A 25,256-nucleotide genomic window follows, 5' to 3' on the forward strand; every position below is an offset into this window, starting at 1 on the left:
AGTGAAAAAAAGACATTTAAATGAGAATCAATTAACTCTATTAGAAAAGTAACTCTAATGATCATTAACCCATTACTACTAATGATCTGTGGTTTGCTTCTATTTAATTTTTTTTTTTTATTTGAGATGTAGGGCCCTATGATTTCCGTGATGCAGAAAACGCGGATGGAATCGCAGAATCCAGTCATAAAAACGGAAATAATGAGGAATGTCACAGAATTTGTCAAATTTTTGATGAATGAATAAAAAGAAGGTCAGTACACACAGTAGGCTACAATCGCGATACAGACTAGTGTCCGTGAACATTAAACCACAAACAGACTATTTAAAGATGAATCCTGCATATCTGTGTGCCTCTGAAATGAATGAAGCGCGGTTTCATTTACCTCACACACACATACACACGCACGCGCGCGCATGCACGCACACACACTGAAGCACGTGCGACGTTCACGGTGTTTTCACCCTCTAATGAACGGACGAAATTAATCTCCAGAGCCGCTCTGAAAGTCACTTCATCAGCATTTAACCGCTTCGTTTGAGAAAACTATCATCATAAACACAGAGAAACTCAAAGCTCTCGGCAACCCGTCAAAATAAAAGTTCAATTTAACTTGACAGAAACATATTACTGTCTTACAGTAGAATTTAGATAATTATTAAAACTATATTTTTAAGGAATAATCTCAGTTTTTCATCCATGTTTTAATTTTAACAGTAAAGCTCTGTTGTGCAGCACATTGACAAAAAAGTTTAATTTCACATTAAATGGTATGTGTTCATTTGATTGCCGAAAAAATTAAAATACGGAACAGAATTTCTGGGGAAAAAAAAAAAAAATTAAAAATACTTTTTTTTTAATACATTTTGTTGTTTTTAAGAATTCAATTAATTAGACATGCTTTTTGATTATTAAAATGTAATTAAACCAGTAAAATGGAATCCAGAAAAGTTAAAACAGAAAACAGAATTTGGTAAAAATAAAACAGAATTTGAGGGGAAAGAATAAAATGTATATCATAGGGCCCTAAAAAATTAAATTTTTTGTTAAACTTTTAATAAATTGTTGGTAAATTGGATAAGTTTCATTATTTCAGTTAAGTAGACATGCCTTTTGATTACTAAAATTTAATTTAACCATTAAAATGGAGTCCAAAAAAAAAAAAAAAAACTGAAAAAAACGGAATCCAGAAAAATTAAAACAGAAAAAACGGAATTTGGGAAAAAATAAAACGGATTTCATAGGGCACTAGAGATGTTCTGCAGCAAACAGCTATGATAGATAAGGTATTGTGGGGCTACAAGGGCTTTTAAATGTAAATTATGGTATTTTATGGTATTAAAAGTCATAGTGCTTATAGTAACATCTCCCTCCTTAACAAGTCACATGATTTGAGGCACAACAGTGTGAAATGAGTTTACTAAATGACGTTTACTACTTCAGCATGTAATACTGTATTACTTACATTCCATAAAAGTTGCTTTTCTATGTTCATTGTATTATTTTCATCATCAAACACACACTGACAGAGAAAAGACGGACAAAGGGAAAGAGGAAAAGACAAAGGAGAGAGAGATTGACTGACAAGAAGCCTGTAGGTGGTAGCAGATTCATTTAACATTAATTATGCAATTAATCGCCCGCAGGGAGCAATTATTATGGAGCGTGTCCAGCAAATTAGGAGACAGACACTGAGCAACAAACAGTCATGCATTAAATGTGAAGGCATTATCCTAATGTGTCTCTCTGAAACAGCCTTCTGATGAAGGAAAATGATCTACTTCCACTCACGGGTGTCTGATACCTGTTATTATCAGTGCCACACACGGAGAACTGAAGAGCGCAGTCCTGAACCCTGAACAAACCCCCAAACATCACGAACGAAACTCAAGCTCGCCATCTGTTGTAGTAATGATGATGATGATGATTTAGAGAACAATGTGTCCCATGATCAATATAATATAAACATCAAAATACACAACATCTACTCAGAATTCATTAACAAAGACACTACCGTTCAAAAGTTTGGGGTCAGTAAGGAAATGAATACTTTTATTCAGCAAGGATGCATTAAACTGACAAGAAATATATTTATAATGTTACAAAAGATTTCCGTTTAACATAAATGCTGTTCTGTTCATCAAAGATATAGATGAAGATCAGTCAATTAACTCTTGAAAGGAAGGCATGTTTAATGATCTATAAAGAGCAGGCAGAAGAACCTCATAAAAACTAGAACTATTTTAATTCTACTCTCACTCCATGTCCTCAGGCACTCTGAGAGTAACCTTGACACAGATGCAGAAACAGACAATAGGCATGAAAGAGTCATGGGAGAAGAAATAATTTGAGAGAGAAACTGAGACTGATGAGCAGGGAAAGGAGGAGGCCAAAATGAAATGGAATGAGTAGATGTGTCAAGAAAGACACTGGTGTACTGACAATAACTGCCAACCTGACCTTTAAAACTGAAATAATTCTTCTGGAACTTCTCTATCAGTCGCTGCAGCAGTAAAGTGTCTGTTTTTGAAATCAAGTCCAGACGACAAACACAGCACAGTTTCACAGGACGCAACACACTCCTGAGTACACTACAGACAACATCAAAAACGGCCAGGAATGTGGGTCAGACAGCATTTTTCAAGCTGGTCAGATCCAGACAGAAGCAGAATCGAATCAGTCACACTGTAATAAAGCCGCTCTGTTGCTTTAGAATAGGGAAGAGGCTGCTCACATCCGTATGATATCAATGATCCCAAACTCCACTGGTTCTCGCATGTCACATGACTGAATGTTTAATTATATGGAGGTGCAAATGAGATTTGTGAGAGGTAGGATTGAAAGCTAAGATTTGAGAGCATTTATAGCATTATATTGTGTAGCCATTTTGATTTGTTCCTCACCAAAGATATTGGAATATAGTGCACAAGTTATATTGACCTTTATGATACTTTCTGCCCCATCCTATCCACATTATTAGAAGTCCCCAATAGGTAAAAGCAGTATCAATATTCTTCAAAATGTCCTGTCCTGCAGGTCTAAAGCATAAATGAGTAAATCATGACAGATTTTTCATTTTTAGGTTTCTTTAAAACCCGCCACAGAATAAAGCGAGAGGGCAAGAGGGGCACCTGACAGGCCAGATGGGTTATCAGATCATCTCCGGCGGGGCAATCAGACAGCTTAGCCTCTTTATGTGTGCGTGTGCATTACTGCGTCCATGCAGGGCACAAAAGAATTAGCAGACCATGAACAATTCCCACAGGGAGCGACCCTGAATGACTCCCGTTATGCTGATCTGACCCCACCCTTGAACCTTTAATCCTGTTGACCTTTCACTGACTTCATCATTCTGATCCAAGAAGGACAGGAGAGTATATCAGGACACCAAGACTCAGAAACTCGTTAACACTAAACAAACATTGCAATAATGTAATCCATATTGACGGACAAAGCAAAGATGTGAGGTGAGAGATGAGCTAATCTGACCGCAGGATGTAATAATGTGAAGAAATGACAGACATAACAAAATAAAATATACTAAACTATATAACAAAATCAACACAGATATAACAAAATAACCAATAGGAAAGAGAAATCAGATTGTAATGCATAGTTCAGTCATGAAACTCTTCTGAGTAGCTGATATTATTTATTTCTGTCCCTCCTCCTCCCCAGCACCACCTGTCTAGATCAGCTACGCCATTCTCCCTACTTTATTCCTTTTTAGTATACTTCAGCAGCTTTGCTCATGGCAAAACTAATCCAACCTGCACTCTTTTCTTATCAATAAAATGCTGTTATAATCGATTTCGAGAGTTGTCATGATTGCAGTTCTCCAAGACATCAATGAGATTAAATGGAGGGCAAATGGAGGTTTCATTCTCCTGCTTCTCAGATTGTTCTCCTGAGGAAAAGAAACCAGTAATCTCATATATATTTCCTACTGAGCTTCAGAAGAGATCTTAATAACATCTCAAACTGTGCTCAGATTTGCCAGAATACCAAAGTCTGCCATCAAAAGTCAAAGATTTCAATATGAACATTTTGCAACAAAATCTCCCAAATCGGTCCGCATTAACGCTACCGCTCTACTGTTACTCTACATGTCAACAAGTGTCCAATTTGTGTCTTTTTAATTTCTTCTAAGGAATTCAGTTAAAACTTAAATGACTCAAAGTCACATGAGCTATGAAAAAATATGTTGTTAATCTCTTATACCCCCAAATAAGGTACGGCCCATTTTGTATTAGCTAAAGGTTGTTAACTAAATATGATACTCGAATAGCTAAATATGCAGCCAGAGAGTCAGTAAAGCTGGAACTTTGTTAAACATCTCCATATGCAGGCGTGTGGGAAGGTGGTCTGGGAACTGAGTGGTCAGGAGCAGTTCTCTTTGTGTAAATAATGAAGCTATTATTCATAAAACTGTGCATTGTTCTCCCAAGACTCAGAAGATCAAAACATCCCCTTCTAAAAATTCAGCATTGCTGGTCACCAGAATAAGATATGTTTTTCATGCTGGGACTAGAATGGGATGCTGGTTTGCTGGTTTGCTGGTCACCAGCATGGAGAGCAGGAGTGACTGTGACTACAGCAGCTCAGTTTTGCTTGAGCACAGCATGACTATGCTGCTCCACCAGCTAGACCAGCACTACACCAGCTCTAACCAGCATAAACCAGCCTGGAACAAGATGGAATTCATGCTGGTTTATGCTGGATGTTTCAGCAGAAACATGAATTCATACATTCATACATGTTTTGAATGTATGAATGGCTGAAATGCACATTTGTTGTCAACTATTGTCAATTGAAAATATAAAGCAGAAAATAAAGTGTTGCCAAAATATTTTCTGCTATAGCTTAAATAGCAGCATAGAAATTGTAAACAACCTGTAAAGAATTGAACTGTTTAATCCTAGCCATGTGTGTTAATGTTGTTAATGTGTTAGTGTTCATTTTGACAGCAAATTTTGATTTAGTTTTAGCCACAGTCTTTTAACTAAAATGCCATTTAGTTATTCTAATTTTAGTCATCCGAATTGCTTTAGTTTTATTCTAGTTTTAGTCGACTAACTATCATGATTAGTCAACTAATATCTAATGGGTTTAGTTAAACTGTAATGCAGTAAGGATTTCTCTAAAATTTCCAAACCCATTATATAGGCTACTCCTGGAGAAAGCATATATTAACCTGTTAATATGAATGATATTATGTATACTGTAAATGTACTAATGATACTAAAGTTTGAACACATGCTGTTCTTACTTAGAGTTTTTGTCTTGTTTCTAGTCAAAATATCTTAAAGTTCTTAAATCAAGAAGCATTTTCTTGACAAATAAAAATTATTTTCTTGTTTTCAGAAAAAATAAGTCTGCTAAACAAGCAAAATAATCTGCCAGTGGGCTAAGCAAAATAATCTTATATCAAACCAAAAATAAGCTATATAATCTTGATTTCAGTTTGGATTAAGATTATTTTGCTTACCCCACTGGCAGATTATTTTGCTCGTTTTAAGGAAAAACTCACTTAATTTTGACTTATTTTTCCTAAAAACAAGAAAATAATTTTTACTTGTCAAGAAAATGCTTCTTGATCTAAGAATTTTTAGATATTTGGACTGGAAACAAGACAAAAATTCTAAGTAAGAACAGCATTTTTTTGCAGTGATGCAGTACAGACACAGATGCAATTGTTGTGACATATAACATTATCTCAAATAAATAAAACCCCTTCTCCTAAAGAAGAACTACTTTTCAATGAATGATATGCAGTATTTATAACAACTTGGGTAACACTTTAGTATAGGGAACACATATAAACTATTAACTATGACTTTTCCCTGAATAAACTCCTAATTTACTGCTTATTAATAGTAAGTAAGGTAGTTGTTAAGTTTAGGTATTGGGTAAGATTAAGAATGTAGAATAAGGTCATGCAGAATATGATATTAATATGTGCTTAATAAGTACAAATAAATAGCCAATATTCTAGTAATATGCATGCTAATAAGCAACTAGTGAAAAGACCCTAAAATAAAGTGTTACCACAACTTGCATACATTATTCTTTCAAGCAGATATATTTATGTGTATAAATTAAATATAATTAATCCTTATTAAAGCTTTTAAAGAGCAGTGAGTGATTTTCTCTGTATTTTGTTGTTTGATTAACATTAAGGGCACAGGCAGCAGCAGGTTTATTAGGCTGCTGTCACTTTAATACTGAATGCACGGATCCAATACACTGATGCACATCCGATATTCTCACAACTGTTTACGTTCTCTTAAGACCGACTGTGTTTACGTGAATACTCTGCAAAATGGACATTTTGACATAATGTTGTCTGTATTTGTCTGTTCAGGCATGAAAAGATGCAAAAAAAAGAGAGCTCAGTTCAGTACTCGTGCGCTGTCACTGTTTAGCTTCAGATGTGTCGTCACACTTTTTCAGATCTATCCATTTGTCTGCTCTTCTCTTTCTCCCAGACATTTACATTTTTGAACGTTTTATGAGACATGCAGCAAGTGTATGCCAACTTATGTCCCGCCGGGTAGATCAGCACGTTACAATTCAAATGTGCACATCTACAGCGCAGGACGTCATCAGTTCTGATTGGATCTCTTCCAAATCATCCCTAACATTTTCATCTCGTTTTTATTTGTTGACGAAAATGTCAATAGATTTTTGTCATAGTTTTTGTCATTTAAAACTGGTTTTTATTTAGTTATCGTCTGTGAAAAAATTTTGTTGATGAAAATATTGACGAAAATTATTAATCAACGAAATTAACACTGTGTGTGTTTGGTTCAGGTATACGCCACGTTATTATGACAAAGATGGCAATATCCAAAAACATTGTCCTTGTGGGGATATTTTAAATCATAAGTGATGTTTTTTTGAAAATGTAAAAACGCAGAAAGTTTTCTGTGATGGGTAGGTTTAGGGGTAGGGTTAGAGGAGAGAATATACAGTTGGTACAGTATAAAAATAATTTTGTCTATAGAGAGTCCCCAAGAAGATAGCACAACCTAAGTGTGAGTGTGTTTTACCTGGAGGAGTGCATGCTTCAACTGAGGACTGCACTAGAACAGAGCGTCTCTTCGAGGGCATCGGCATCTTTCTCTCTTTATACTTTGCCAAGGCTGCTTGTACTGCTTCTGTATGAAGGTCTGTGGAGACACAGATAGTGCCAACTTTAGATAAGACAGAAAACTACCGTCAGACTTTCCACAAATTACATTTTCAAATCCCAAATGTCTTCAAGATATGACAGAACAGATAGCATTATAATAATAACCCTTCTCTCCAGGGTACCTGAATAATATTACAGTGTATATACTGTATTATATTATATTATATTATATTATATTATATTATATTATATTATATTATATTATATTATATTACATTACATTGTATTACATTACATTGTATTACATTACATTATATTATATTATATTATATTATTATAGTGTTTTGATGTTTTTAGCCTTTTTTCGAAACTAGGGAAAAATGTAAATTCGATCTCTTAGAAAAGTATAAATATACCTCTGCTTACTTAAGTCACATGATTTGATTCATTCACATTAATTTGATATCATTCACAATCATTTACATGCCAAAGTTGAACGAAACATGCAATAGTGATACTGACCCTTGTGAAAAAGAAGTGTGCTTAGCTGTAGCGAATGTGCACTTACAGTGTACTTCAAATCTTAAAAGTATATGTAAAAAAAACTATACTTGCAGATAATATTAAAGAATTAAAAGGCCAATTACAGTAAATGTACTTAAAGAGAGACACTTTCATGACTTTCAACACACATAAAGTTCACTTCGTAATAATGTTAAATGAAAAGTTTTACTTTAAAGTACATTTTAAATCATTAAGTTTTAATAATCTTTTGTCACGCTTTAAAGTACACTTATTTTGATGTATTGACTAACATACTAAAGCACATGTAAAGTACTTGATTATAATTTTAACTGTAGTGTGTTATTCGACATTACATTTATTTGTAATTTATTTTGAATGTACTAAATTACAACTTCATCATTAAAAATGTTATTACAAATATATTTCAATACATGACATACAAGTTTCAATAAAGTATATTTTAGTTTATCATAAATGTTTGTCAGTTCATAAATGTTTGTGGAGTTGTTTAATCAGATCTTGAGAGATTTAATGTCTTTTATCTTCAGTTGATTTAATCTAAGGCTGTGGCTGGAAGTCATTTGTAGTTATTGTGTTTCTCTTCAGTGATTATGCTTGTTAACAGCAGGTGTTCATCACTAATAATCATAACTTAATCACTTAATTATCTCATTAACTTTAACTCTGCTTCAGTGTTACTTTAACACTATATAGAGAGGGACCATATGTAATCTGGGCAGAGTTGATTTAACTCTTTTTTAATAAATTATGATAAAGTGTACTTCTTTTTCACAAAGGCATGTCTGTTGAGCTCATCCCTCGTGACCAGACAGTTTAGCAGTGAAATGTTCCTGCCTGATCTGAAGCGCTCATCCCTTGAGTTCGCCACCCGCGGCTTGTTCTGTTTGGAGCCTGGAGGGGCCACCTGTGACGACGCGTGGATCCTATGATCTATCTGCAGAGACGGATCTACACCTGCACACAACAGAGGCCAGAACATTATCATCTCAGACAGACAAAGGCATTACTCCAATTTCCATGCTTGACAATTTACCCATTAGCAAGCTAACTGCGGTGTAAAACGAGGACAGTTGAAGCGCTCAGTGTGGGGCCACTGTGCAGAAGAAATTACTGTACATCAAGAACCTACAAAACCAGCATTACAGATACAGAATAAAGGTCACTAAACTGTGCAAAAAAAAAATCCTGTTACACCTACTGGGCCCACGGAAACAGACATAAGTAAATAATCTTAGGGTGAGAAATTTACTTGTAATAAACCATTGAAGTGACACTACTCGATTTCAACACGATCCTCGCATTTAGATGGCAACATAAATCCTCTTATGACTTCAGACTTCTCTGCTATCCGGGTAACACAACACCTTGAGATCAATGGGTCCTTTACACCACATCTGAGCTCCAAAAAAGAGCTCTCATGGTGATCCTGTGCTGACGCAGACAGTAAATACTTCATCAAACATGACAGAAATGGGCTGAAGAGACACACAAATCTCACATCAGTTTGTTCTGCTGCGACAGCCACAGGCCATGTGACCAGACTAGAGTTTCAGCTGAGGCTCACCATTGAGAACTTCTCACCAATATGAATTACTTCAAACTGGCATATAAATAAGGCAAGCAGCTATTTACAAGTGTATAATAGCGATATATTCTATTTACACTATATAAAAAGTAGACGTTCTTTGCAATAAGTGCAAATAGTTGTTAGATGCTATTTTTACTCGGGTCGATTGCATCAAAATCTACTTCCACACGCCATACTACCTACAGCCTACACCACTGCAGACATTTATTTACATTTAGTGTATTTATTTATTATGTACAGGGGTGGTTCTAGACCCATCTGAATGATCAGGCCAGCACTGCTCTTTAAGCCATTCAAGTGGAAGACGAACTCAATACTCGCCTGTCTTATGAGTATCCACATAAACACAGTCTAACGTGAACACAAACTGTAAAGAAAATATTGGATGTGTGTCAATATAATGTATCCATGTATTAGTTCTTAAAGGGACAGCAGCCTCATATACCTTCTGTTTCCTATGTTAATAATGTTAATCAAACAACAAAAGAAAAACAGAGAATCACTCACTGCTCTTAACTAAATAACTGTAGTTTTAATAGGTATTTACTTTGTACAGTTATACAAGCACTATACAAACAAGTACGGTTTTCACAAGCACTGTAAAGTACTGTTTATATCATTCGTATCTTTGTATTCTCTTACTGCTTGAAATTTGTCTATTCTTTCTTATTTTATTATTGACTGTTTACTTGTCTATTATGTTTGAACCTGATATTAATTAGGCTATTATTAATTTTTGCTGTGGAATCGAGAATTGTGAAATTTCACTGGTATCTAAAATGTTGGTATCGGTTGCATAGGTCAAAAACAACAAAAGCAATAACTTTTATTTATTTAGGCAGGACAAGTGAATATTTTTAGTAATACCTGTTAATAATAATGATTATTACAATTTTCTGTTAGTCAAACAGTAGCTTACACATGTACCGACTTGAACTGCAGAAAGACTGGTATTGTAACATTTATAAAACGTTTTGTATTGACTTGGTACCAATTTAAGTACCAGTAGTCTACTTTTTACGTGCTATACGGTGCAAATTTAAAGAGGCAATGTTCTCTTGCTACACATTCTCACTGAGGGCTGAGGATCAAATCCTAGATTATGTAGACAGTGTTTATATATGTGTCCACAAAATGCTGCCTGATGCCACACAATCACAGACAATCAGAATATATTTGATGTTTAATATACAGAGCTGGATATAAATATAAGAGAATTTTACATATAACAGTGGTGGATACTGGTGCTGGTGACTTTTTTTCATTTTAATAATGAAATTTTAAAGGGACAAAAATGAAAATTCTCTCATCATTCACTCACCCTCACGTCATCCTTGTATGTATGTACAGTGTGTATATGATTTTCTTTCTTCAGATAAACGTAAAGATTTTTAGTAAAACAATCTCTGTGAGTCCACATAATTCCTCTGAATGGCTGCCGCTTGAAAAACCACACACAGCGATCGTGATGGTGATCCATACGACCCCAGTGGATGAATCAATGTCTTCTGAAGCAAAACGATAGGCGTGCGCAGGGCTTGACATTAACTTTTTTGCTCACCAGCCACTGTGTCTAGTGGTTTTCCAAAGTTACTGGACACTCAGAATTTCCGCTGGCCATGATTTTGACATCGATACCATGGGGAAAAACTGCCATATAGATATTTTTAATATTATCTCAGAATTTGGCAGCAGATATATTAGGCTGCTGTCACTTTAAGAAATGACGCACGGACCCATTATACTGTTACATATGCGTGTTTACGTTCACTTAAAACACACAATAAGCAGCAAAAAAGAACTCAATATAGTACTGAGAGGCGGCTTTATGTGGCTCACTTCGGGCGTGAGCACAAAATCTGTGGGAATGAGTAAAATTATGCGCAATACGCGCAATCCCACGGTGAAATTCAAGCCCTGGAACACCAACAATATTCATCTAATATTCAATATTATTGTGTGTCTGAGATATTTCAGTATCGATATGTATCGAAAAATCAATATTTTTGACACTACATTGCACTTAGTTTATTATTTCAGATGCTTTTTTAAAAGACTACAATTGAAAAATGAAAAATTCAACCCACCACAGTGGCTAGTATGAGTGACTGCGTTACACGCCACTGCTGAAATCCACCTGCATTTGGCGGGTTGGCCGGTGTTAATGTCAAGCCCTGGGCATGTGTAAGCAAAATATTTTATTTATATAATCTTTCTTTGTGTTTATCTGAAGAAAGAAAGTCATATACATCGGGGACGGCATGAGTCTGGGGGAAAAACCATACATCTGAATATAGCACATGTACAGTAATAATCACAGCCTACTGAGGATGCACTCAAACTGAGAATAGGTGATGGTAAATGATGCTTCACCTCTTCATTTAAACCTTCTGATTGAATCCTGAATGGCAGGGAGCTCAATTTCAATGTTATTTCTATGAATTTGGAGAAGGCTCCACCTTGCAGAAGGTCAAGACTGATGAGTCACACAGCGCTGCGCTTACGTAAGATCATCAGCGCTGTAGCTGCGGCAGCAGAAATGAGAAACGCTTTGATCTGAGGTCTAGTGATCTCTCTATCACAGCAGTGAATGCTAACAAACAGGGAGAGATGAAGGACATCAAAGGAAAAAATGGCATTTAAAAAACAGTCCTGCTTTTGTCATTTAGGATCTAAATTAAACCAAACTATTCTTTGTGAAACTGTGACATGGGGGAACATCTATCACAGGTTAGTGACCTCTTATCTTTGTGTCTGTTTTTTTTCCTGGAAAGTCAAAGAAAGCAACACAGGATTGTTTACCTCCTCCCAAACCGTTTGCCTAGCAACCACTTCATACTGACCTCTTGCCCCGGGAATCATTGAAAGGAACTCCAGCTCCTGCGTTGACATGGTGGAGCATTCATTAGGGTAATATCCCTAAACAACCACACTGAGCTCAGGAAAGGTCACATACTTAACCAAAGGACACAACGACGGATAAACACAGGCGTCGCCAACTGTAGGACTAGTTTAGGATAAGTCGAATATTCTGAACTTCATTATGTGTTAATCCCGCAGTTTGTTAAATCACACAAAAAATGTGTTTACAGTAACGCACTTACAATGGCAGTCTACGGAGCAGACACTGAACCCAAGTAAATGTTAAAGTGGAGAGTGTTTCAAAACTACACTACTGTTCTAATGTTTGGGCTCAGTAAGAAATTACTTTCATTCAGCGAGGATGCATTCAATTGATCAAAAGAGACAGTAAAGACTTTTACATTGCCACAAAAGATTCCTATTTTAAATTAATTCTGTTCTTTCTATTCATCAAATAATCCTGAATCATGTTTTCCACTTAAATATGACAAATTATGAATTTTAACATTGATAATGTTTGAGCAAATCAGCATATTAGAATGATTTCTGAAGGATCATGTGACACTGAAGACTGGAGTAATGATGCTGAAAATTCAGCTTTGATCACAGGAATAAATTACACTTTACTATATATTCACATATCTTTTGAATTGTAATAATATTTCACAATATTGCTGTTTTTTCCCCCTGTATTTCTGGTCAAATAAATGCAGTCTTGGTGAGCAGAAGAGACTTCTTTCAAAAACATGATCTTCCCCAAACTTTTGAATGCTGTCTAGAACAACAGTCCCACCTTTAAAACGATCATTTAGACAACTTTACAGATCAAATGCCACATGTATGTGAATGGAAGATTTAATATAATTGTTTATTTTTGTTATATTTAACAACAAAAAAAAACCCTCTGGGTTGCTATGTTCCCAATAGAGTGTATACTGCAAACATGATTGTTATTCATTTAAGTATCTCTTATTAAAACATCTCTTGTTTCCTCTGTTATTAAGTCCATCATAACTGCTTTAGGTCTTCCCAATAATTGCACAGTACCAGCATTATAACACTGCTGCTGTTTCTATCAGCTGTGGGTCCTGTGAGGGCTGGACTGCTTCTGGGAAACACTCCACCTCAAAACCTCCAACCCTGCTTAACTCAACAAAAGCTTACTTACGGCTAAAGTTGTATGAGGACAATAAGACACAGTCTGTAACATCAAAAGAAGTGAGGAGTGCTGGTTCATAAGCACTAACACACACGGCCTATGCAGAACCACTGATACAATGTCCTGATAGTGTGTGTAATCTCAACAGCTTCACAAAAGCCCAACTATGTGCAAAGATAACACAGCCGTAAATGCTACAAGTAGCTCTGTCCAGTTGCTAAGCAAGTTAATGCCCTTCCACAGTTGGCTGATAACCAACCAATCACGTTCTTGCTTCCAAACGATTGTTACCAGTCAGATCTGGACAGAATGTTTCAGAAGATGCAACAATGTAACCATTAGAAGATTTCTAGGAGATGTGCCAGCCTTAATGACTGAGGCCTCATTAGAAGTCTTGATCGTAACGAACTTTAATTAGTTACATAAACAGCTCGATTTGAGATTTCACAAGAAATGGCTTAGCTACTTAGATTTGTTCAGCTCTAGTGCCTGAGTATAATATTGGTAAACTAGAACTTTCCAGCACAAATTGTGTGCAGTTTTCTTCTTTGTTCTGAGGTAGAGGACATCATCTGTGAACATGACCACACAGATTCAAAGACGAATTCAGAGGGCCAAATCTTTATGACCTCTTTGACATCCCTTGTGAAAAAAAAGTGCACTTAATTGTATTGAATGTGCACTTGTAGTGTACTTTAAATATGATATTTAAAAAAAAAAAAAAAAAAGCTGTATACACTGTAAAAAAAGAATTGTTGGTTTAACTTTAAAAAGTAAGATACCCGGTTGCCTTAAAATTTTGAGCTCATTGAAATTACATTTTTGAGTTAATACAATGAAGGCGATTGGTTTAATCAACAGAAACTCAAAATATTATGTTGTCTAAACCACATTAATTATCTAAGTCGATTTGACAAAAGAAAAGGCCATTTAAGTGCACTTAAAGAGACTACTTTTGTACTTATGTTTTATCATTATGTTTTTAATCATTATGTTTTAATAATCATTTGTCGTGCTTTAAAGAAATACGCATATTTTGAAGTGTTGACTAACATACTAAAGCACATGTAAAGTACATGTTTATAATTTTAACTGTAGTTTGTTATTCGATATTACACTTAAAGTTAATATATTTTTAATGTACTAAATTGCAACTTCATCTTTATAAATGTGTAATTACAAATATATTTAAATACATGAACAAATTTAAACAGAAATGACATCAAAGTATATTTTAGTTTATCACAAATGTTTGTCAGTACATTCGGCAGTAACTTTAACCAGACAATAAAAGTAATCATGAAATTACATATAAAGATGCATTGAAGTCCTACTTAAGTGGATCAAAAAGCACGCTAAAGTTCAGCTAACTGCATTTAATATAAATGTAAACTATATTACATCTTTATTTAATTTAAATTAAAATTAACAGTCAATTAAGTGTCTGAAAACGTTACATTCAGTTCACACTTAAGTATATTCTTTTAAAGTATATTATTCCTGTAATAAGTACTTTTTTCAAACATATGCTAAAGTCTACTTCTTGTACACAAGGGTTTCAGGACCCGAGGAGCACAGAGAAGATCATGGGAGGAAGTGTGGTGGTCTGTTAGCCAGCTTAGAAAACGACAAAGACAAACCCCACAATGGAGAGTCATCTCTGCTGCAAGGCTGATTTAAAATCAAGTCTTGATTCTTGATTTCAAAGCCAAACCAAAAATATAGAGTGGGGGCCCAGACAGACGTTCACTTTTCCACAAGCCACCGCAACCATCATAAAATACGTATGCAGGGACAATCTAAAATTAAACATACACAAGGAATACAGATTGAGCAGGGACAGAGCCCTGAGGGGGTTGTTCAGAAAGACACGAGCAGTCGAAATATTGACCGACACGTGTGAACAAAATCACCAAAACAGATGCCATTGATCTGATTGGGGGAGATAACCTGTGACATCCACTTCTGTTGAGGGCCTTTGGCTTTTCCCAGCAGTGCCATTACTGTTAGCTAAAACTATTGAAAATCATTTTTTGGAAACTGAAATTAAGCTAAAATAAAATAAAATAAAATATAGGCCTAAATATTAAACGAAAAACTTAAACGTAACAAAAAATGTAAGAAATGTTGTCTTGGCAAATAACTGAAATTATTAAAACTTTCACTAAAATGAAAACTAATTGAAAATTTTAATACATATTATAATAGTAAGTAATAATATAAAATAACACTGTTTCCTACAAGATCAGTGTAGAGAAAAGACAACTGTGTGCATTTTCTTTTAGTAGAAGTTCACACAAAAATGAAAATTCCTGATCAAGTCCTGATTAAATCACTCTCAAATCATTTTCAGAGGTTTTTTTTTTTTTTTCATTCAAATGTGGCACATCAAGATACATCAAGCCAGGACACAGAATAATGCTAATAACATCTGGTTAAAAACATAATTCACACAAACAATTTTACTGAACGCAAACGAGAGATTTTATAGCAATTTCGAATAGGAAGCTGTTCTTCGAATAACAATAAAAAAATTAAAGCTGCAAGCAGCGATGAAAGGGCCCACGCACATGGGCTCACCGCCATCCGTTGGCATCAGGAAAACAGTGAACAGTGGGTGACATGCATGTAAGCGAGTGAATACAGGAGAATTATGGCCAAGTCATTTCAAAGTTGCACACTTCCTGCTGCCAACAGGTGGCGCTTTGACCGTAACTGAATTTTGCCATGTAGATGACTTCAGGCCAGGACTATTATCAAACATGTGAAGTTTGGAGCAGATCGACATTGTATGCCTGAGTTACAACAACTTCCTGTTTCATGGCGTTAATCGCATACATTAGCACTTCACCAAGTGTTGCATGATTTAACATGTTTCTACCATGTTTGGTACTTTGTGGCATATTGAAATGTGTTTCTGGGAGTGAATTAAAGTGTAAAGCATACCATTTCCTGTTGCCAGCAGGTGGCACAATGACTAACTGAATATTGGCATCTAGATGTCTTTAGGCCAGGACTCTTATCACACATGTGAAGTTTGGGGCAGATCGGACATTGTATGCCTGAGTTACAACAGCTTCCTCTTTCATGGCGAAACATCAGACTTTGTCAGGCCGCCACGGACACGCCCTCCAACGAAAACTCAAGATTTTTGCAATTTAACGTGGCTAAAGCCTTAAGATTAGACTGACCATATATGATGTGGTTCTGTTTGAATCTCTATGAGGACTTAATTACAGTGTAAAACATGTCATTTCCTGTTGCCGGCAGGTGGCGCTATGACTGTAACTGAATATTGGCATGTAGATGTCTTCATGTCAGGACTCTAAGAAAACATATGAAGTTTGGGGCAGATCCAACATTGTATACCCGAGTTACAACAACTTCCTGTTTCATGATGAAAATCGAACTTTGTCAGGCCGCCACGGACACACCTTTCAGCGAAAACTCTATCTCTTTGCAATTTAATGTCTCAAAGGCCTTTAGATTAGACTGACCAAATATGATGTTGATCTGATTAAAGCTCTAGGAGGAGTTCGTTAAAGTACAACGTCTGGAAATGGCAAAAAAAGCCAAAATTTTGCAGAGAAAATTCCTGTTGGGTTTACAGATTTTGCACCCAGGGGCTTTTTTGTAGGTACTGAGCTGTTACATCTGTCTACCAAATTTCATAACTGTTTGTGAAATGTAGCACGAAGGGCGCTTAATTGGAAATTTGTAGGTGGCGCTATCGTGCCATTTTGCCATGCCTAATACTGAAACCCATAACAGACGTAATTTTCACCACTTCTGACGCATGTGCAAAGTTTCATGAGTTTTCAAGCATGTTTAGGACCTCAAAAATGCGATTCATTTCGGAGAAGAATAATTGGCCGAGCAATTCCAATAGGGTCCTCACACCATTGGTGCTCAGGTCCTAAAAATTTCCAGCCTGTTCCTCACACAGAGCTATTGTGTGACTGCAGAATACTTGGAAAACAACGCAGAAGTCACATGGACAATTTTATTATGACACTTTTAAGGTGACTTTTGGACCTCAACAGCTCCAGTCCCAATTCACTTTCATTTTATGGAAACAAGCAGTGTGAACATTCTGCTGAATATAATCTTTTTGAGTTACACAGAAGAAAGACTTCATATGATTTTGGAATGAAATAAAAGTCTAGTTCAGTCAAGAAACCCTAGATGGCGCAGGCTTATAGATCCTTTACATGCAATCTGCTAACAATCAAATCATTACCACATGGCACAAGCTAATTGGCCTCTGCTGATCCCGCAGCCAATGAGATTGCTTGCTCAAATAGTCTGGTTCAGTGTTTGCTGTAAGCTGGTCCTGCAGCGCTATTATAGTTCCTCTGAACCCCTCCACCTCCCCAGCTCCACCTGCCTAAATCTGCTACAGGATTTATGTGTGTCTATTTAGCAGCAACAGCATATCTTACATGCTCACAGCAGCGTGTCTGTGTACCTATTAGTAGTAACTTGCTCTACAGCAGAAGCATCAGCAACAGCAGTGTAGCAAATCTAGTCCACCAAGACTAAATACATTAACATGCTAAAACTATTCAGAGAGTTGCCATGATTGAAATAATGACAATTTTCATTTTTGGGTGAACTATCCCATGTTCCAAATAAAAGACATGAATAAAACAAATTTAAGACTCCAAAAGGAGGAATTTCTTACATTTTAGAGGTGAAAGAGCAAGGATCCATAAATAATTGTCACATCTGTATTCTGCATATGGAAAGAGATATCATGCCTGGATATATGGGCAGTTGCTAGCCACCCTAAACCAAACAACAAAGAGACACACCACATAATTGAGAGTTTAAGGCAGTTTGAACCCTGCACTTAGTATTTAGTTTTATAGTGTGGATAACTCCTATTCCCCAGAGAGACACACACATTGTTTCCATTAGCTCAGAGTATCCTTGACAGTACCGAAACCATCCATGTCTTTCAGATCATTCCAGACCACAGTAAGATTCAGAGCTCTCACGAAGGTCGAAGAGGTGACAATTAACCTAGACATGCACTGTGAGCGAAAATATACTTCATTAAACAGTGGCTGTACAGTACAGTTGATAAGAGTGAGCTGTTTACCTTGTATCTGGGGTATGTAGGGCGCCAATAATTTCCCTCTTTTCTTTTCATAGCCTTTCTGTGTGATGTCACCTACAGAGAGAGAGAGAGAAACAAAAGGATTGTGATGAATCATGTATTCTGTGTTTGAAAAGCTGGCATCACATTGCTCAGAGTCAGCCCACTGTCCTGGCACAGCAGGGCACAGAGAAAGTTCACCGCTCCGCTGGTGCGCTGAGCTCCACACGGCCCGTAAACATCCAGCACAGACATGAATTCCCAGTATAAAAACACAAATATCACTGAGGCCTCCAGTGTTCACTCTTAACTTTTGCTAAAACAACCCTGCTGAAAAGACAACATGAATTTCCACCTGCACTATAATAACTACCTTAAGAAGATAATGACCTAATCAAACCCTTACTTTTGTTGTTGTAAATAAATATAGTCCGACTAATTCAGTGATATTAAATCTTATTTTGTTTCAATAAAGTTCCCCAAAAAAAGGAAGGTCAGTTGACCAAACTATTTGTGTGATGATGCAAACTTGAGTAGTGTGCAGGATTTATATCACAAAAAGTGATATAAATCCTGCATCACACATGTCACTGCATCACACAACAAAATATGGAACCAATGCACTACTATTGTCACGATTCCCAATGTCTTGGTTTTCAAGGACTCTTATTTTGATATTTATCTTGTTTTGCCTGTGTTCAGTTCCTGTTTCCTTAGTTGCCATAGTTATTCATTGTTTGGTTGACCTGGTACTCATGATCTTGTGTATTTAAACACTTAGTGTTCGTCTGTTCTTTGTCTTGTGTTAACGTTGGTGTATCTCTTTTTGGTTTCTAGTGTTTATTAAACGATATTTCATCGTTCATCTGCGTCAAGCCTCATTGTTCTGGATTATCAAGTCAAGCCGACATGTGACAACCAAGTTACTGAATTAAATTAATACTTTTATTCATCAAGGACACATTAAATTCATAAAAGTGGTAGTAAAGACTTGGTTACAAAAGATTTACAGTATGTAAGATTTCAAATAAATGTTGTTCTTTTGAAATTTCTATTAATAAAAGAAACCTGAACAAAACGTATTTCGGTTTCCTCAAAATATGAAGCAGCACAACTGTTTTCAACATTGATAATGATCATAAATGTTTTTTGAGCATATTAGAATGATTTCTGAAGGATCATGTGACACTGAAGACTGGAGTAATGATGCTGAAAATTCAGCTTTGATCACAGGAATAAATTACATTTGAACATATATTTACATAGAAAACAGCTATTTTACATTGTAATAATATTTCACAATATTACTGTTTTTACTGTATTTTTGATCAAACTAAAACATGGAAAAACATGGAGACGTTAAAACCCAAACTTTTGAACAGTAGTGAACTATTCAACAGAAGAGAATTAGGAAGCATGTACTAGTCTAAAACCAACCTTCAAACCTAAACACATTACATTTATTGTACTGCGCAAGTCTGCTACAGCAGATGTTCAATAAATCAGCTCAGATTTATGCAATTTTTACTCCAAACTTCATAAATACTTATTAAAATATAATTCCACTGACACACTTGGAGTGATTTTCCTCCTGCAGATATTGCTGACGGCAGTCTGGCCTCTGAAACACACGCTTAATTACAGGCTGTCCGGGACACATGATATTTTCTAAACTAATGGAGACCTTTCCGATCAGTAATGCCACCACAATGACACAGGCAGAGCTCCGCTGGCACACTTCACTTACTCCTCAATCACACAAAGAAGAAATAGACACTGAAAATCAAAAGAATGAGAAATGACAACATATAAAGCTGAAAACAGTGTCACGGTCAGTTGAGTCTGTCTTCTGGTAGATGGATAGATAAATGGACAGATAAAAGCAGGGGAGCCTATGACAGTTACAATAGCATGTGCTCAGCTGGGATTTATTGACATGAAACCCACGATCAGACATTATAATGATAAAACAGGCCAAATAAGCACGAAAATAATAAGTGAACCAACCAATCAGGTCACAGTGACTGGTTTATAGTATTATGACAGTGCTTATAATTTTTTTCATCTTAAGGCCGATAACCGATAAATGAAAGATGTGGCGAAAAATAACTTGGAGGCTGGGAAAAGTGTCACACTGGTGCAGTTTGGGAATGTTGAAGCCTTGTGTCGGGATGCTTATTCCCTTGTTATCCTGCATCACCCTGCTTCACTCTAAGATCCCAGCATCTAAAGAAGCTTTTTCTCTTCTAACAAAAGCCATATTGATTCAGCGTGGAGGCCACGGCCCTGCTGACTGACACCACTAAAGAAAAGTGAGGCTCCCAAACAGTCTCTGACACATTCCCCTCCCCGAGCCTTTCCCAGCCGCCCGGAGAGGATGAAAAAAACCTCCGCACAACACCGAGAGGGGGGCGCTGGGAAAACATAACACTCAAACAGCTGGGTCACAAATCAACATGTCCAACCTGCCATCACAACGCCCATCATTTTACCTTAAAGATATGGCAAAGTTGACGCCGAAGGCTAGAAACAAGACTTGTCTGCGAGAAAGACGGACGAGCTCACAGACGAACAAAGTGACTGAGATGTTCAGCGGGCGACAGCAGAGGTGTGATCAGCAGACGGACACTGCTGCCAGTGTGTTCAGATGCCCCTGAGTCACCATCATGAGTGAGAGGTCTACTGTCTCCAGCGCGAGATGTGGATCATGCACACAATGCAGTACTGTAGCAGACCTGATGCATGCATTGTCTGCTCAAACACAGAGCGCGGTGCAACACGGCCGCAGGCACACAATGGAGGGCTATTCTCCTGCCCACAGACCTCTCTGAACTGCCTTCTTCTGTTACAGGAGACCGTAGCTCATCCAGGCCAGAGTAATGCTGGGACACAGAGTTAAGAAAGAAAATTAATGACAAATGTTTTTGAAACAAAAAAGCTTTTTAATATAGGGCTTGTATTTTTATGGGCTGAAATTCAACATGGTTGTATATTTAAGCATCTGTAAAACCGCATTCTTAAAAATATATCTAAACTACGACATATGCTCTCAATGACAAATGCAGAACAGTTAGTTCATGCGTTCATGACCTCAAGGCTAGATTACTGTAAATCTACTGGGTGGTTGCCCTGCTCGCTTGATAAATAAACTACAGCTGGTCCAAAACGCAGCAGCTAGAGTTCTTACTAGAACCAGGAAGTATGTCCTTATTAGCCTGGTTCTGTCAACACTGCATTGGCTTCCTGTTAAACATTGTATAGATTTTAAAATCTTGCTAATTACTTACAAAGCACTAAATGGTTTAGCTCCCCAGTACCTGAGCGAGCTCCTAATTCATTATAGTCCTTCACGTCTATTGCGATCTCAGAATTCAGGCCAGCTGATAATACCTAGAATATCAAAATCAACCGCAGGCGGTAGATCCTTCTCCTATTTGGCACCTAAACTCTAGAACAATCTTCCTAGCATTGTTCGGGAAGCAGACACACTCTGTCAGTTTAAATCTAGACTAAAAACGCATCTCTTTAACTTGGCATACACATAACACATTATCAATTTATATTTTCAAATCCGTTAAAGGATTGTTAGGCTGCATAAATTAGGTCAGCCGGAACCGGGAACACTTCCTATAACACCAGATGTACTTGTTACATCAGAAGAAGAATGGCATCTACGCTAATATTAGTCTCTCTGTTTATCCCGAGGTTTACCGTAGTCAGCCGGATTCGGGCCGTATCCATGTGAGATCGAGGACCTGCGCCTTGACGCGACCACAACGCAGCCCTGACGTATCAGCAGAGATTGAGTCAACTAGATCATCCACTGTGAAGGCCTCATCGACACGACAGCCAGTGGCACAGTTCACCTGTTGGAGTTTGGGTTCCTTGAGCTGTTGCCTTTGGCTTGCTTAGTTGGGGACACTTGACATTTGATATTCAAAAGTGTTTTGATCTGTCTGCATTGACACCATTGTATGCGAACTGAACTGAGCTGGATGATGACATCACTGTTTACTCCAGTGCTGATATAGATAAATTAACTAAATTAATAACTATTGATTCTTACAATGGAATGAATCAATACTGAATTTACTTAAGATGGATAAGGACACCATTTACTTTAAAAGCTGCTGTGCAGCCAAAATTATATACCAGTTATCACTGTAAAGCTGCTTTGACACAATCTGCATTGTTAAAAGCGCTATATAAATAAAGGTGACTTGACTTGACTTAAGCTGTGAATATTTCAGTTAAAAACTTTTCACACACATTTTAAAATGCAAGCCCTAAAAATACAATGTCAAAAACATTTGTCATTAACTTTCTTCCATAAAGAGTACTGAGGACGAAGTACATGTACAGAATACAGGGTCACATTTTATACTAAATGGCTTTACCTACTATGTCCTTACACATTTGATACAGTATACTTATTAAATATGTACATGTCACTGCATTGTAAAGTACTTGCATTTACACTGTTTACACTGTTAACTGTAACCCCTAATCCTAACCCTACCCTTACTCCTAAACCCAACCGTAGCTCAAACTCCTTAGCTATAACTGTGGGACTATTCCAGAATGACAAGTATGCACTCTCAAAAGGATTTTCCACTTTCAATACTGTACATTCTAATGTTGTTATGACTAAATTCACTCGTAGCATTTGATTTTAGTTTTTTTTTATTTATTTAGATAAAATATTGTAAAATATGGCAAATGTTAATATCAGCCATTTATCAGTTATTAGTCTTAACATTATACAGAATATTGGCTTATAAGTATCGGCTGACAGATTTTTAGTGTTTTATTTTTAATTAATCTAGACAAAATAGCACATAATTTTAATATCAGCCATTTATCTTTATCTGCCTTAACATGAAAAAAAAATATTGGCTTATCGGTATCCATAATTTTAGTAGAGTGATTTTAGTTTTTAGTGTTTTATTTTTAATTTATTTAGGCAAAGTACACAGCAAAATCCCCAGAGTTAAGTCAACTCTGCTCAGAGAACATATGGTCCCTCTCACTGAAATAACACTGAAGCAGAGTTAAAGTTAATGAGATAATATGCTGTTTGTGGAGTTGTTTAATCAGATCTTGAGAGATTTAATGTCTTTTATCTTCAGTTGATTTCATCTAAGGCTGTGGCTGGAAGTCATTTGTTGTTATTGTGTTTCTCTTCAGTGATTCTGCTTGTTAACAGCAGGTGTTCATCACTAATGCTCAATCATAACTTAATTAATCACTTAATTATCTCATTAACTGTAACTCTGCTTCAGTGTAACTTTAACACTATATAGAGAGGGACCATATGTAATCTGAGCAGAGTTGATTTAACTCTGGGGATTTTGCTGTGTGTTATTGAATTATTATTGATTTTAAAGAGCAACTTTAAGTGAGTGCTAGATGATGGCAAAAGTAATGTAAGTAAAAACAGGGTAAATGAGCATGTACAATTAAACATTCATTACGGGCCAATTTATGTTCAACATCAATCAATGCCGTGAAGTTTTAGAAATATATACAGTATATCCAATATTAGTCACTAATATTGATACTCTATACATGATAATCTATACAGATGAATAAGTCAGAAAAAAGCACGAACACTTGATTTAGACATAACTGTGACCTGGCATTTAATGTTTGTGCTCCCACATATTGAGCTTATGCAGGTGGTGTGAGTTCGAATCTGGCTTGCAACATTTCATGATTCAGTTTCCAAATCATTTTCTGTATTCACATGATTCTTACTTACTGATAGATGACATATTGCCCAGACATATGGCCGTGACATAATTGGCCTTTGATTATTCAAAATGTTTTATTTATCTGTATATTACATCAGTATTATGGTGTGTTCACATTTACCATTGTTTGGCCAAATTTTGCAGGCGATATCCAGTCATTTAAATAAGAATCTGCTTAAAGTTCACATGAATTCAGCACATTGACCAACAGAAAGCAGCTTGGTTTGGAAGTGACTTCTGTGTGAGACGTTCTTCATGCATCGCTACACTGCTATAGACAATTGACCTTTTTTTCCTGCAAACAATTACAGAGTCTGACTCTTCCTTCACACTGGCCATTAGACACACCCTACTCTGACCACAGAAAACAAACATATCGGTTGACCACTACCACTACTATCAAAAAATGTATTTAGTAATCAATAGAGATGCTAAGAGGAACAATGGGAAGATGTGATTAATGCCCAGCCCCACAGCAAGAGCTTTAAATGATGCTCGAGTTCAGAGCGCTTGAAGATAAAAGTCAAAGGTCAATGATCTGCCCCCGTGTGTGCGGTGAGTAAGAGGTGACGGCGCTACGGATGGGGATCAGGTGCACATCCCTTCCACATCAAACCATAAGAACTGGCCATTAGCGGCTGATGGGGACACAGTCAGGTGGCCTCAGCTGCCACACACACACACACACACACACACACACACACACACACACACACACACACACACACAACTGGGGAAAAAGAAGAGGCTAGATTCTGACTTTAAATACGAACCTACAGTTTGTGACAATACGATAAACTGGGGAGGCACCAACTGACCAATCACAAAATATTATTGATTCATACCTAAAAGTCAACATGAAATTACATTCACAACCCCAAAACATGATGTAGTAGTGATACCAGCCAATATATGTTCATTTTTTTAATGTTATCGTTATCGGTCCAAAAAGAAAATGTGGCCAATATATTAAATCAGATAAATAATGGATTATTTCCTTCAGCTGAGACACTTATGCACTGTTCACCATGATGGTTTTGAATTGCTTTAAATATGATTGAAATCACTTCAAAAAGAAAAATACAGTTATGCTCAACATGTACAGAACAAG

The 25,256-nt window shown here is 36.5% G+C and overlaps 1 protein-coding gene across 10 annotated transcripts in view; it reads right to left on the bottom strand.

Annotated features, from left to right (window-relative positions):
• The window catches only part of dip2a (disco-interacting protein 2 homolog A), a 152,176-nt gene that overhangs the window by 43,063 nt on the left and 83,857 nt on the right, over positions 1-25,256 (bottom strand). For 7 of the 10 annotated variants that reach the window (XM_051906672.1, XM_051906669.1, XM_051906668.1 and 4 more), the window contains exons 2-4: positions 18,396-18,467; positions 8,517-8,636; positions 7,054-7,173 (exon numbers count right to left, since the gene is read on the bottom strand). In XM_051906672.1, coding sequence (XP_051762632.1) covers positions 7,054-7,173; positions 8,517-8,636; positions 18,396-18,467 — 312 coding nt within the window. The remainder of the gene's footprint in view (positions 1-7,053; positions 7,174-8,516; positions 8,637-18,395; positions 18,468-25,256) is intronic. The other 3 variants (XM_051906671.1, XM_051906675.1, XM_051906673.1) reach the window with 2 other exon arrangements.

The sequence above is a fragment of the Ctenopharyngodon idella genome, chromosome 9, assembly GCF_019924925.1.
Source record: "Ctenopharyngodon idella isolate HZGC_01 chromosome 9, HZGC01, whole genome shotgun sequence".
Classification (NCBI taxonomy): domain Eukaryota; kingdom Metazoa; phylum Chordata; class Actinopteri; order Cypriniformes; family Xenocyprididae; genus Ctenopharyngodon; species Ctenopharyngodon idella.